The sequence below is a fragment of the Colletotrichum chrysophilum genome (assembly GCF_026319265.1).
Source record: "Colletotrichum chrysophilum strain AFK26 chromosome Unknown scaffold_167, whole genome shotgun sequence".
NCBI lineage: Eukaryota > Fungi > Ascomycota > Sordariomycetes > Glomerellales > Glomerellaceae > Colletotrichum > Colletotrichum chrysophilum.
Genome location: NW_026517454.1, coordinates 16,537 through 31,588, shown reverse-complemented (window position 1 = coordinate 31,588; position 15,052 = coordinate 16,537). Strand labels below are relative to the sequence as shown.

The window sequence follows — 15,052 nt, the reverse complement described above, 5'->3', positions numbered from 1 at the left end:
TCATCGACTCGGTATTATCGGGCTGGAAGAAACAATCTTGACGGCTTCTACTGGGACTAGACTGTGAACCTGGCGAGCAGGTGGAAATAGAAATCAAGACTTGTCGGCCCCGATGCTTTGAGGCGCGAGGGTATCTGGTACATAAAAGAGTGTGACGCTGCCGACCGTGAGGACCTGCAGCAAGTACTTCGTGTGCTATTACTCATGCAATCGTGTTTTTCGTAGTAGGGTGAGCTGAGGCTTTACAACTCATCGCGGACGTGCTGAACGGTCTCCTTGACGGCATCCGTAACAGCTGAAGCGGCAGAGGAAAGAGTAGCAGAGGCCGCGCTGGCGAAGCTGGCAGCCTGGGCAGCCTGGGTGGCGTACGCAGCTTGCAAGCGCGCGAGAACGCTCTCCGAGAAGGTGGGCTCCTTGCCGACGAGCAACTCAGAGATGAGCTTGTTGACGTCCTCGTATTGCTTAGCAACTGCGGCAGTAGCCTGAGCGGCGTACTCTCCGGCACCGCTGTAGACGTTGTCGTACCAGGCAGTCGGCGTGGGCTTGCCGTAGATCTGGATGCTGACTTGGCTGACGACGGCTTCCCAGGAATCCGTGACGCCCTTCTCAATCGCCTGCGCAGCACCCACGACTTCCTGGATGCCTGCAGAAACAGAGTCACTGACGATGGACGCCGCAGCTCCAAACCCGTCGCTAACAGCCGAGGCCACGGCGATGGCTTCCTTCTGGGCGCCAGATGCAACAGCGTCGGCCGAGCGAGTAGCAACGGATGCGACAGACGAGGCAGTGCCGGCAACATCGGTAGGTGTACCAGTAGGAGTAGCGTGGCTCAGAGCAGACCCGGCCGCGGCTAAGAATTCGGAGTATCGAGCATGCGCAACGCCGAGGCCGGCGTAGTAGTTGTACTTGGCTTGCTCAAGGAGTTTCTCGACAGTGGAGGTGGGAGTCGCGGTAGCAAGGCCGAGCGCAATCTTGGCACTCTCGTACTGTTGCTCAGCCCAAAGGCGTCCCTCGTTCAGACGCTGAGAGGCAAGGGCCTCAACGCTAGCCCAGTCGTACGAAGGAGTGACCTTGGCGGTAGGAGTTCCGTAGATGCCCTTGGACGCGGCCTTGACGGCCTCATCAAAGCGAGAGCTGGCAGATGCCATGGCCGCAGCGTAAACACCAGAGGCCGAGGAAAGGACCTTCTCTTGTGCAGGCTTGGGAGTGCCGTAGATCTTGGCGGACACAGCAGCCTTGGCGGAGGAATACTGCTCAGAAGCCTGAGAGACGGCGTTGGAGTAGGCCTCCTGAGCCCGAGAAGAGATGCTCTCAGCATCCACATCCTCATCCAGGATAGGGCCCTTGCTTGAAACAGACTGGGCCATGGCACCGAGGAAAGCAGGCTTGACTGATTCGGTCTCGGCGGTGACGGGCTTGTCCTCGACAGATTCGGGGATAATCTCCTCCTCGAGCTTCTTTCCCGGAGCTGCCTCGTCTTCGTCGCCAGCAGGCGACATGCCGGAGCCGTCGACGATGATGGTTTGGTCTTCGCCCGGGAGCACAGTGGAAGCAAGATCGGGGTGAGACTCAGTGCTGGACGAGCTGGAGGCTACGACACTGGATACCTCACTGGAGACCTCGCTGGCAGCGCTGCTGATAGAATCAGATGCGGCAGACGTGGCACTGCTGATACTCTCGCTGACTTCGCTGGCGGCACTGCTGACGGAGCTGGCCGCACCACCGGAACCGAGGTCACTGGCGGGGGATTCGTCCTCAATCACACTGGCGGCAGATTCGAGGGGGTCCTCTTCAGGGGCCGACGTGGCAGAAGATGCGGCAGCGGCGGCCTCTCCAGCACGGCGCTCTGCCTCCTCGGCAGCAAGACGGGTGGCCTCGCTGTCGAAGTTGTCGGACGTGTCACGAGCGGCGAGCTTCCAGAGACCGACCTGCTTCAGCCTAGCAAGTTCCTGGGCGGCGGACTGAGCGACCGCCATGCCAGAGTCTTCAACCTCATTGGATGCCTCACGTGCTTCCTCGAGGCCAGGGTGAGAGATGATCAGCTTCTTCAAGTCACTCATCCAGTCCGCAAAGCGGTCCTTCAACTCGTGAAACTTGGCCCAGTCCTTGTAGGTGATGCCGTCCATCCACGCCCACTTCATTCCAATCTTCTGGAGTGCCAGATCTCTAATGCTGTCGAGAATCTTGAAATGGCTGTCGGCGGCTTCGGTGACGGCGGCCTCGATCTCAGCCTCGTAATCGTCCTTCCACGAGCGGATATTTTGGGCCTTCTCCTTGATAGCAAGTCCGGCCTTTCGTACGGCAACGGCCAGGTCGTCTTGGGCCGCTACAGGCGCGTCAACGGACTTGTGGACGATCTTGATAATTTGCTTTTGCAGAGTAGCAACCTCGGCCTTTGCGGTCTCCTGCAGCTCAGTGACAAGTGCCTTGCCCTTAATATGCGCGTTTTCCTTGATGGCGCGCTGGGAAATCGCCTCAACCTGGTCTTCGAGTTCTCTGGCGCCCTCATCGGCGGCCTTGGCGAACTTGTCCTGCCAGCTGCGGAGGTCCTCCTCAACGGTCTCGCGGGCGGTCTTGCGGATGTCGGACTCGCCCTCGGAAGCCGGGGGTGCAACAACCTGCTGGGCCTTATCTTCGGCTGCCTTCACAACTTCCTCTGCTACTTGGGATGCATCAGGGATAGGCGTGCTCTCGACCTTGGTGGAGATCTTCTGACTGGCAACCGAGGATGCCGAGGACGCGGATGACGAGGCGGAAGAGATGGGCTTTGTGAAAGAGGAAGCCTGGGCGGTGGCACTGGTAGTTGGTCAGCATTTCCCGATGCATCTTTCTGTGTGCTTCCGATTCTTACCTCTCAGAGACATTCTCGAGCGACCCCTTGGTCTTGTTCTTATAGCGACCAAGACGCTGTCCGATCCTAGCCAGCTGGGGCTCGACGTTCTCAACGTACAGCACGCGGACCTGGGGCCAAACGGTGGCGTCGAGGAAGAGATAGGTCTTGTTCCATGCCCAGTAGGCAGTGGGGATTGCGGTCTCGGTGGTGAACTGGGACGCCACATCGTAACCCTGGGCGGCGTACGGCTCGACGAACTTGTACGAGGGGAGAAGAACATCGTGGTAGGTCTGCAGGGCGTTGGTGCGCGCAATGTCGTAGTACGGCCCTACGGCAGCGGACGCCTTGGCGACATGAGGAGCGATGGTCTGGTCGTACTTATCCTGGGCCTGCTTCTGGTAGACAGCCAGCTGGGGCTGGATGTTCTTGTCCCACTGGGCCTGTCCGTAGGCCTGGGCCTGCAGGACGCGGGGAGCACCATGCTTGGAGATGTAGGCCTTGGCCGGGACGAAGGCGCGCTCGTTCGCAATGTTGTAGTAGGGAGTCGCCTTCTCGATGTAGGGAGCGGCGTAGGTCTCGTAGTAGGGCTCGAGGTGGGGAGATACGGCGTGTTTCAGTTGGAAGTAGGGCTTGCAAATCTTGGGGGAGGTCTCGTCACAGGCGTCGAGAGTCGCGGGGCAGCGGAAGAGGATTGAGATGATGGAATACCAAGTCAGGATCCTATCGCAGGCAAGAGTCAGTTGAGGATTGAGGCTCTGGCGATGCTCCATCCAGCTGCAGGATCACCATGACGACAGCGGGGACAGATGCACAAACAAATGCACGAGGTGGCTAAATACCTGGCAGCAATGCTGAAAGAGCGACCGATAAAGGTCTTGCCCTGCTTTGGGGGAGTTCTCCTCTTGACAACAGCGTGACCATTCATCTTGCCGTTTATCTTGCCATTCGGGGCTTTGGGAAAGTCGTTGGAGTAGCTGGAAGCCTCCATGGTGGAGGAAGTGTGGTCTGGAAAACCAGGCGGCTCGCACGGGCTCGGGGGCACAGGCGCAGGCGTGACGTGATCCGAATTTGCGACTCGTGCTTTTGCTTTGGGTCTGCAGCTGGGAGGCAGTCAAAGGCACGCGTCTGGGGTGGTGCAGTCCTCAAAGCTGCATGAGAAAACAGAAGATTAGCAAATGTTTGGAGGAAGAGAGGAAAATTCTAGGTCAAGATGAAGTTGAGGGTGAGGATAAGGTCGAGGCAAGGGGAAGAAAAAAAAAAAAGGAAAAAAAGATAAGGCCCGGTTGTGCCGTGACAGGAGCTCTGACGATTTTCAGATGTCCCCCCAGTCCTCAGTCCTTCGCCATGGGCTAGACTCAGAACAAGATGACGGGAGCTTGCAGTTCGCCTCGGGCTGGGCAGCCAGGAGCTCCGTTTGCTGAAGCTGCAGGGGTTGCCTCTGTCGCTGGACCACGGGCAGAGCCACTCGACTCGGGGAAGGGAACCTGAAGGGTCTGTTTGGGAGGGGTTCTTGGGGTGGCTCTTGGAGTTCGGAGGCTGGATTGTGGAGCTAGGAGCTCATGATCTACCTTCAGAATGGCGATAGTTTTGCTTCAGGACGCCAGGAACGGACGGCGGACGGAGAACGGCAGCGGGGGGCCTGCTGGTGGTGGTTTGTGGAAAGAAAACACGAGAAATTCTCAGTGATCTGGTGATGAAGAGGGAAGAAAGCACGAAAAGTGCAGACCGTGATGCAGAGAAAGGTGTCTGTAGCTTCCTGTTGTTGCACCTTGTCTTCTTCCTTCCCTCCTTCTGCCTTAGCTCCTGCTGTTGACCTCACTCACCTTCCCCAGGCGCGCCTCCTTCCCATTTTTCTGGGCCAAGTTTCCCGGCTTTTCTGCCTGCTGCGACCTGCCGCCCCCAGCATCACAGCTCCCCAGAGTGACACACGGACCATTCGTAAGTCATTGCTTGGTGTAAGGCCAGTACAAAAGGTACATCTTGGCAGCTGGCTTACATAAGTGAGACGTTGCGCTTTAGCGCCCTCCTTAGCCTGCTGGGCCGTCTGAGCAGCGCTGAACGACAATGTCTCACCAACGTCATCGGCTTCAAGCTTGTCTGTCCCTCGCTCTGCCATCCCACCATCCACCATCAACCATCCCACCATCCAGCCATGTTCGACCAACCACACTTCGCCATCGAGATCAGTTATGTCTGTATCACTCTCGGATTGACGCGTGCCCCCGTCCGTCTCTCGCACTCGTCCAGTCCGCTCCTTCGTTCATGATGCATGTCGCCAGCGTTCTCCCGGCCACCGCCCTCACTTCCATGCGCGTTGCCATCCATCCCATGTCGTCGCAATATCTCCGCATCGACCAAGACCGTTCAACCCTGTTGAGGGAGGCACGGACGGGCCTGGATGATTGGCAGAATGGCCAGGAAACGAGCCACAAGCTCCCCGAAACACTCAACCTGCTCGGACGAGGGGTCCAGCCAAGTGGGCCTCGACGACGTCCTAGTGATGCAGCATTGCATCGTTTGGCATGCAAGTGTGGCTCACCAGCAAACCAGCTAGCTGGACCTCGGGGCATGCAGCCGACGCAATGCCTGTGGTCTTCTTGGTCAGCATGAACATCTGGACCGGCCCATGTGATGACGATACCTATTGCTTTTGTTGATGTTGGCCCCTGGATGTCTGCCGATAGGAGCATGGCCAAAGCATGTTGCTGACGCACTGAGGAGCGACAAGATCGGATTAACAATCTTCATTGCTCCCTATGCTTGCTCGTGCTTGGAGCAGGATAGCACCACGGGAGCTGGGTTTAACATGTGGACCGCCTGTCAAACCACGGGCCAACCATTGGTGGGCTCTTCACGCGAATCGCATCTCAATATCATTGGGTTGAGTTTGGGGGTCAAGAGTGATAGTGTCAACTTGGCCCTTGATAAATTTATTACCATCGTCGACGATGCCTTTTGGAGATCAAGCACATCTGCCATGTGTTGATCGAAGCGACTGCCAGCTGGATGGAGCTGTTAGCAAGCTCCTGCAGGCGCCTACCACCTGGCAGGTAAACCACGCTAACATGTTTGTAGCTAACAACAGTAACGGCCCTCAAGCATTGTTAAGATGATTGAATGTCTCTTAAGCCAGGAGGAATAGATAATTCAAGAACGATGGCCCAAAGTGAATGGCCTCCTTGCATGATGCCGCAAAGAAACTATCCTGAGTGCAACAAGCGTAGGTATAACTCATGCTGAATGCAATCCTCAAAAGCAGTAGACGTAGAATTCCTGGCGAAAGAGTGGCAATGAGAAAAAGTACGATTTTTCGCGATCAATTTTAAAATATCATAGTCCTTTCGAGGTCAATATATGGGAGGGACAGACCATTAGCTCGACGTTGCGAGTGGTAGATAGAGATCAGTTGCAAGTACACCTCCACCACAACTGTCACGTGCTGCTCACCCGCCAAGGGTGGTACCGGAGCGGAGCTTCCTTACCTCCGAACCCTTAAGTGGGGCCTATTCAATCCCACCATTGTCCCGGACCCCTGTTCGGGCCGTGCTGATGGGAGTCGGCACCTCAGTGAATGCGCCCAGTGAGAGGTCCTGTCACAGCTGAGGAAGGCACGAGGTGGACCCGCCAGCAAGGGCCTTTTGCACCGAGTGCGAAATCCAACCACAGTGCCACTTGCTGGACCTGGCCCCGAACTTGGACCTGAACCTTCGACCCTCATTGTCTCTAGCGCAAGGGATCTATCTCGGTTGCTTAATTCCATCCGCTGCCACCACGACTACCACCTACTTGGGTATTCGGGAGAGGCTTCCTTTTTTGAGAGAGGTTTAGCTTGACGATTTCATGACACCCATTCTTCCGTCTTCATTACTTTATACGACTAGACGAGCCTGTCCTCCCACTACCTAGGGTAGCTCGACATACCGCTACCTGTTCAAATCCGTCCCACCGTCCAACGAGTTCCGCTTCAATTCCGTCACCACCGAAAAGCCTTTACGTGTCCACCCCCGTTCCCGACTCGATTCGCCGCCCTCGACGATTCACCGGCGTTCGCTCGAGACACACGGTCGGGCCAGAGATACCCATGCGTTCCTAACGATCCTGCCTCTCTCTCCAGGGCTCCAGTCCCCGCCGTCGTCGACGACAATCCGATCGATATGGAAGACCCCGCGATGGAGCCTCTTATGGCTGCTGATGCTGTCGCCCACTCCCGCCGCCGTTTCTCGGCCTCAAAGTCGTCCTCCAACATCTTCGACAATGTCAAACCCCGCCCCCAGACCAGCGATGCCGGCGCACTCGATCCCGATACCTGCCGTATATGCAGAGGCGAAGCGACCGCCGAGGAGCCGTTGTTCTACCCGTGCAAATGCAGCGGCAGCATCAAGTACGTCCACCAGGACTGCCTGATGGAATGGCTGTCGCATTCTCAGAAGAAGCACTGCGAGCTCTGCAAGACGCCCTTCCGCTTCACGAAGCTCTACTCGCCCAAGATGCCCAAGACCCTGCCGGCCCACGTCTTCGTCGGCCACATGGCCAAGTACCTCTTCAGGAACGTTCTGGTCTGGCTGCGAGCTGCCCTGGTCATTAGTGTCTGGCTTTGCTGGTTGCCTTACCTCATGCGCTCCGTCTGGGCGTTTCTCTTCTGGGTCAGCGACGAGGGATTGGGAAGCGGCGCTTTGTGGAATAGCTCGAATGCAACCGTTAGCAAAGGCGTATCCGTAGCCTTCTCCGTCGCTTCATCCAACGTTTGCCCGGCATCGCCCCTTCTCGAACCCACGACAACACCTGCAAATCTGGGAGGAATGTTGAAAGATATGATTCAGGGTCAGGAGCTGCCTTTCAGCCGCTCCTTCCACGGCGTCAACATTACCACCAATGATTCCGTCTCGGCTGCCCTGCTCAGAATGCTACTTGGGTCCATCACCTCCTCGGGATCTGGAAACTCGACCTCTGCGACGGCCGGGGGCAGCGATCCCGTCTTGGACCGCCATCCGTCACTCTTGAGCGGTGTTGGCTGGTTGCGCAACCTGACCCGGTACCCGGTCGTCAACAGAACCGTCATCGGTGTGCTGGAAGGCCAGATCATCACCATTCTGGTCATCATCTCCTTCATTTTGGTTATTCTTGTGCGCGACTACGTCGTGCAGCAACAGCCAGAGATCAACATGAGAGCCGCCTTCGCAGCTAATGAGAACCAGCAGGCGCAAGCCCCGCATCAGCATGAAGAGCATGAACATGAACATGAACATGATCATGGACATGACCACGCCCATCTTGAACACGACGCTGAAGACTTCGACTTCGACCAACATGGCCATCATGAGAGCGACGACGACGATTTTGGCTCTATGACCGGGGCTCACTACGGGTCAGAGGATGAAATGCCTCCTATGACATGGGAAGAGCAGGAGCCGAATGGAGAGCCTGCAGAGCCAGCACCACCACGATCTCTGGGAGGATTTCGCCCTCGTGCGTATGACAGCGCTGAGCCTGATTTCAACTTCAACACGCCGCCCCAGGCTGCCCCAAACAAGGACTCGCAGACGCCCGTCGCTACTGTCCATGAGTATCTGCGGATTTACCGGCAAGCAGCCGGCGATCCGGAAAAGATTCTGAAAATCATTGAAGAAGAGGACCTTGATGACACTCTTGGCTACTGGGCTAGGATTACACGATCAATGATTGACAAGAACAACAAGGATGCTGGCGCAGGCCAGTCAAAGAACGAAGCTGGATCAGACGGACCCTCGAATCCCAAAGAAACACAGGCATCTCCGCAGCCCCCAGTTCAATTGCCCGCGCCGTCGACGCCCCAATTCTCCTGGCCGCCAAACCCCCCAGCTGAGAGCAGCACGAACGGAGATGCCAAGGGAAAAGGAAAAGAGGTTCAAGAAGACACTCAGCAGTTCCGCTTCGGCGACGAAGCGAACAACACACGTTCAACTTCTTTCCAGAGCCCTCTGCGACCCCGAGCTGTCTCCGACGGCCCCCAGCGCAATGAGACTATCAACCCGCTTGCCAATAACAGTTGGTCCTTTTCAAACATCAACACGGAAACGCCGGCCCAGCCGCAGGAGCCATCACCCATTCCCCGCGCGGCGCCTCAACCTCGCCAGTACGACTTCTTGGGATCTGCAACTCCGCCCCTGAGCACTTCGGCTGAATATGGCTCTGATAAGGATACTGGCTTTGAGCGCATTCACACTCCTCAGGACAACGCTTCTTTCGAGGGCCCCGAGCTTGGACCGCAGACGGCAGACTTCATCGGACCTCAACAAGACAGTGGAGTTGTTGAAGACATCGTCGATGCTCATGGAGAGATCCAAGAAACCGAGGATGGCCGAGTTCCCCAGCGCCCGCCGCTGCAGCGAGGCGTCATGGATCGCGTTGCTGATTTCATGTGGGGCGACATTGAGCCCCGAGAGTTGGACATCGGACGGGAGGGAGATGAGGCTGCTCATGAGCATGGCGACGACACCGACGAAGATGACTTTGACGACCTGGATGACGACGATGATGACGCAGTGGAGCAAGACCGCGAGGTGGTTGAAGCTGCCGTTGCCGCTGGACTGGACCCCGAAGCAATTGATGACGCCGAGGATTTTGAAGGTATCATGGAGTTAATCGGCATGCGAGGTCCTATCGCTGGGCTGTTCCAAAACGCCATCTTCTGCGTCGTTCTTGTTTCGGTCACCATCTTTGTCTGCGTTTTCTTGCCTTACAACTTGGGCCGAGTCAGCGTGTGGGCAGCCATGAACCCGATGCGCCTGGTCCGTATGCTGTTCAGCTTGACTAAGTTCATCCAAGACCTCGCCGTCGGTATCATGACTGGCATCTCCAGCTTGGTTCTCTTCTTCGTCTACACCACTGGCAGAATGATGGGTTTCCCTGCTAATAACGGCGTCGGTGCGCTATCCATGAAGACCTTCAACTTGTTTACCAGCGCATCCATGCGAGTCCTGGAAAGCATTACCGGCGAACTGCCTCTCATCTCGACCACCGAAATGCAAAATTTTTCCGCCATCAGCCACGAAGCGCTGTTGAATCTCAAGGCGTGCCTTTCCGGTTCTCTGGCTGCTGTTGGGGATGTGCTCAACTCGATTTTCGACCGCGACCTGATCACAAATGCGAAGTACATGGGATCACTTTCGGCCAACGCCACCATGTATGCTTGGAATGCTGCGCAAGACCTCCCCATCAGCATTCTCAACCCTGGATCATGGGTGATCAGCTTCAGCGTGCCCGAGCTTTCTACCTCTGTTAACCCTGCCCTCTCGTACTGGTCAGGAACCGACCGCTTCTGGGCCATTCTATGCGGTTACTTCACGTTCTCGGCTATCAGCGCTCTCTATCTCAGGAGAGGTTCACCATTCTCCACCGGGCAGACAGGACAGGAATGGGAAGCGTCGTTGATCGACCTGTTGAACCAGGCCAGCGGCGTGATGAAGGTCATTCTCATAATCAGCATCGAGATGCTCATTTTCCCGCTGTACTGTGGCCTCTTACTGGATGTCGCATTACTCCCGCTCTTTGAGGATACCACTTTGAAATCTCGTGTCGCCTTCACGATAAACTACCCGCTCACCTCCATCTTCGTCCACTGGTTCGTAGGTACAGGGTACATGTTCCACTTTGCGCTGTTCGTCTCTATGTGCCGCAAGATCATGCGTAAAGGTGTCCTTTGTAAGTTGTCCTTCGTGCGCTTGGCTTGGCTGTTGCTAACATTCATAGACTTCATCCGCGACCCAGATGACCCAGAGTTCCACCCCGTGCGCGACGTTCTGGAACGCAACGTCATGACGCAGCTGCGAAAGATTCTGTTTTCCGCATTTGTGTACGGAGCCTTGGTTATTGTTTGCCTTGGTGGAGTGGTCTGGGGCTTGTCCCTTACGCTCCCCAACGTTTTGCCGATCCACTACTCGTCGAATGAACCGGTACTCGAGTTCCCCATCGATCTGCTCTTCTACAACTTTGCTATGCCCTTGGCTGTTAAGTTCTTCAAACCTAGCGACGGCCTGCACGCCATGTACACCTGGTGGTTCCGCAAATGCGCCAGAGGTCTCCGCCTGACCTGGTTCCTCTTTGGCGAACGACGCATTGATGAGGAAGGTATTCTAGCTCTGCGACCTGGTTCGGAGCACGACGCTCTGCCGTGGTGGAGGCGCCTGTTTCTCGAAGTCAACAAGCAGAACAAGGTCGTGCCGAAGACTTGGGAGGACACTTTTGAGGGCGGCACAGCCAAGCCGGTGTCGTCTATCGCAAATGACCAGATGATGATTTTGACCCTGAAGAAGGCTCGCCTTGTGGACTCTGGCCAGCTGATCGAGGACGGCTGCTTCGTGCGTACGCCCGCATCTGACCAAGTTAAGATTCCGAAGGGAAGACGCGTATTCATGCCAGTTACTGAAGCCAACACTCGGCTGGACGGCAAAGATGACTCTCCCGACACCGATCTGTACTCTACGGACCAGTACCAGCCCGTGTATATCCCCCCGCATTTCCGAGTCCGAGTCTTCCTATTCATCATGTTCATCTGGATCTTCGCTGCCGTTACGGGTGTTAGCTTCACAATCGTCCCGCTCGTATTCGGCCGCAAGATGTTCAAGGTCCTTATTCCCGCACACATCAGGACCAACGACATCTACGCTTTCAGCATTGGCATCTACATCCTTGGTTCGGTGGCCTACTTCTTGTTCCATGCCAGATCCCTCTTTAAGAGAATGACGGCTTGGGCTTCAAACGCATTACAGACCGTATGGCATAGCGATGCTCCGATGAGGTTTGCGCTTGTCGGAATCCAGGCCGCCAAACTCGTCTACACATACACCGTTCTTCTAGTCGTTTTCCCGCTTATCCTCACCGCCCTCATGGAGCTATACTGCCTTATCCCTCTCCATACTTACATGTATCCCCCTACCCCCTATGTCGTTGAGGCAAACAGTGGGGGCCAGTTCAAGGATGGAATCGTCGTGCCGAACCATCATACTGCGAGAGTTATCCAATCTTGGACACTAGGTCTGCTGTACGTCAAGCTTGGCGCTCGCGCCATTACAAGTCTCTACGAGGGTACGCGCATGGCCCAGGCCGTTCGTGCCGTCCTTCGCCGCGGCTGGCTTCAGCCTGACGTGCTCATCCTTACCCGGGCGTTTGTCGTTCCCGGGGTTCTCGTCGGCGGCCTGGCCATCTTTGGACCTCCATACGCCGTCGGCTGGATGCAGTCCCACGGCGCGCTCGGAACGCCGCTCCCGGCCCCTCACGAACTCAAGGTGTTCTACAGACTGTCCTACCCCGCTGCGGCATTCAGCGCTCTGGCTTTGATGGCATTCTGGAGTGTTGTTGGCGTGTTCAACAATTGGAAGGCACGTATCAGAGATGAGGCGTATCTTATCGGGGAGAGACTGCATAACTTTGGAGTCGGTGCTGCCGGAGCGGCAGGCGCCCGCGGGCCTTGGAGAGTCAGAGGCAGGTTGTGATGATGCGGCTTGCTACTAGACGGGCTTAATTGGCCCGAGCATGAATATAGATGATAACATTGGGTTTCGGCGAATGGCGTCGTTTCTTGTACGTTATACTGTAAGTAGGGCGTGTGCCTTTCACACTAAATTACTCCGTCCATACAACGGTCGCAGTGGAATCGGTGACTTGTGATTGTGCTGCGATGGCTCTCAACCGATAAGCATATTTTACAGCCACGCTTGACGAAGATAAATGATTGATTGCTTGTCATTACTCATTGCAGTCTAACATGAACCCCCACCAGCCGGGCACTTTTGCCTGCTTTACAGTTACCAGTGCTTGCCATCTCATATCATACACATTTCCCCTTCCACCACATCCACAGCGCACCCACTTAGAAGAACAAGGCCGCACCACCAACAGCAGCAACCAACGAGACGAGCAGGCTTGCGCCCGCGCCCGCGCCGAGCAGGCCGGCAGACGCGCCCGGTGCGGCGTTGGGCGTGCTCGAGCTCGAGCTCGAGGCGGACGGCGACGTGCTGCTCGACGCGCCGCCGCCGTTGACTAGCGCCGTGAGGGAGGGATCGGAGGAGAAGTCGACGGTGATGGAGGCGTTTTTGCAGTCGGAGTTTGTGGCGGCGGTGCCTGTGACGAAGTTCACGGCGGCGCACTGGGTGGGTTGAGTCAGCGGCTGTGTATTCTCTCTCTCCGTCTTCAATTGGAGGGGGGATCGTTGGGATGGAAGACTTACAGAGTAGAGCAGCCCGTCAGGCGAATGCGCAACAACACCAAGCACGCCCTTCTTGCCGGCGTACTCGGCAGGGACGGCGATCTGCGGCTCGCAGAAGTTGCCGAGGCCGGTCTGCAAGACGATGGGGAAGACCTGGGTCCAGTTGCCGGACGCGGTCTGGTCGAGGGTCGCGCGGAAGAGCCAGGTGGTCTGCGGGTGGCCGTTGGACATGCCGACGGCGTCGCCGGCGACGTGGAAGTCTGTGGTCGCGGAGGAGGAGGAGGCGGAGTAGCCGCCGCAGGGGGCGGTGCCTTGGTTGTCGTCGCTATCGCCGAGGGGCTTGGGGAGGGTGAGGGAGAAGTGGGCGAGGGCCGGGGTTGAGAGCAGGAGGAGGGGGAGGAGGCGGGTCATTTTGGCGGTTGGTGATGGGTTTCTTGGTGGTGAGTGTTTGGTTGTTGGTTTGTGAAGGTGAGGGAGGTGAGTATGGATAGCCGTGGGGAGAGGCAGGTGAAGGAAAGTTTGGTGATGGGGTGAGAAGCTTTAAGAGGGAGGATGAGTGAGTGGTCAATGGCTGGGAGGAATAACTACCCGAGCAACGGCTCTCATAAGGCTAGCTTGGCCCGCTAGAATAGGTTTAGGTGTAGGATGTGGAAGCTCTTGAGCTTCTTGTTTCTCTGTATGACATGGGGTTGTTTCCGTGTCACTGGCAAGCTAAGCAAGCTACCTATCCCGCGGGGCAAATATTGCCGAGTTGGAGCCGCGATGGCAAACTACCTACTTCACCTAACACACGCATGCCGACGTCAAGGCAAGCCAGCCATGCTTCTAGTGGCCCGCTCTATATCCGTTCAACTGACAGCTGGTCACGATGCCATAGCAGAGAGCATACTACGACCTCGCTGCTTTCGGGACTCGGCACGGGCAGAAGTAAGACTTAGCTTAGCTTGGAAGGTGTTCTTGGTAGCTTGTTCATTTGCTGTGTTGGCGTGGAGGCGACTGAGGAGTGCAGAGGCATGGTGAGAGAAACTTGCTCACTGCGGTCCAGATCCTCGAACACGCTAGCTTTTGAGCCCTTCATGGTTGCATGCGCCGGACCCCTGGAGATGCAGGCACCGAGCAAATGTCCATCGCCCCAGAGTGTTCGGGGGACTCTTGGATTTCGGAATCTGGAGAACCGATGAGGCTCTTGAGGATAGTCAATTTCCCCTTCAAATAAGCATGTTTCTTTTTCTGCTTCATCTCGAGTTCCACCACGAGAGGGGGGACCCTTCAAACGTGGGGAGGATAACGACATCGGGAAGGTTGTTGTGGTTTGGGTTTTGCTGGACGAGGATGTTGGTTTAACCTTGGTCGGGTTAGCTCCAGATGCGAGCAGGGGCTCCGTTGGCTTCGGGGGCGGGAGAGTGGCCAATCACAGACACGGGATTTGGATGTCACTGAGAGGTTTTGAGCAAATTGTGGCGTTTGCGCGGGTTTGATCTGGGGGACCCCTGTCTTCTTGTTTGGATAAGGCTCGAGGGCGCGGGTGCATCTCAGTCATCTCTTGTGAGCATGTTGTCTGTGGAATGATCGCTAGAGGGGAGCTTTTGCCTGGTCTGGATAGATCTGTGTGCAGTGGGATTGAAGAATGAGAAAAGGATGGAAGAAGAGTCACATGAGGAGTAAGATGTGAATAGCCGATGAAGTGTGTGTTATTGTTTGGCCGTGGTTTGGTGTAAGTGTCACAAGGTGACAGGACACACCATCGAGCCAACCGTTCGACCCGAGTCAAGGGGACAGGGCTCGAGGTGACAGGAAACAAAACCGAAGGCGAAGGAGAAACAAAAAAAGACAAAATGCGAAAACGGGGAAGAAGATCCGATGTTTTTGGTTGACTGGCAAGATGGTGCCGAAGACAGGCCATTCCTGTCGTGTTGCGAACCTTGTCATCGCACATGAAGAATCCCTCAGATTGAAGTGTGTGTCTGGATGGCCGGCGCTAGTGACGGATGGCTGCCCATGCTTGCGCATCTGTGCCGCCGCTGTTTTTCCTCTCT

The 15,052-nt window shown here is 56.3% G+C and overlaps 3 protein-coding genes across 3 annotated transcripts; 1 reads left to right on the top strand and 2 right to left on the bottom strand.

Moving 5' to 3' along the window:
• Window positions 1-242: 242 nt before the first annotated feature.
• COL26b_012208 (uncharacterized protein) lies at window positions 243-3,821 on the bottom strand (the record flags this gene model as incomplete). Its single annotated transcript, XM_053184855.1, has 3 exons — window positions 243-2,796; window positions 2,852-3,553; window positions 3,673-3,821. The coding sequence occupies 3 exons, from the start codon at window positions 3,819-3,821 to the stop codon at window positions 243-245; spliced, it is 3,405 nt and encodes a 1,134-aa protein (XP_053031189.1).
• Window positions 3,822-6,987: 3,166 nt separating this feature from the next.
• Window positions 6,988-12,303, top strand: COL26b_012207 (uncharacterized protein; the record flags this gene model as incomplete). The annotated part of the gene is made up of 2 exons (XM_053184854.1): window positions 6,988-10,513; window positions 10,562-12,303. 2 exons carry the CDS (start codon window positions 6,988-6,990, stop codon window positions 12,301-12,303), a joined length of 5,268 nt encoding a protein of 1,755 aa, XP_053031188.1.
• Window positions 12,304-12,680: 377 nt separating this feature from the next.
• Window positions 12,681-13,427, bottom strand: COL26b_012206 (uncharacterized protein; the record flags this gene model as incomplete). Its single annotated transcript, XM_053184853.1, has 2 exons — window positions 12,681-12,956; window positions 13,038-13,427. The coding sequence occupies 2 exons, from the start codon at window positions 13,425-13,427 to the stop codon at window positions 12,681-12,683; spliced, it is 666 nt and encodes a 221-aa protein (XP_053031187.1).
• Between the last annotated feature and the right edge of the window lie 1,625 nt (window positions 13,428-15,052).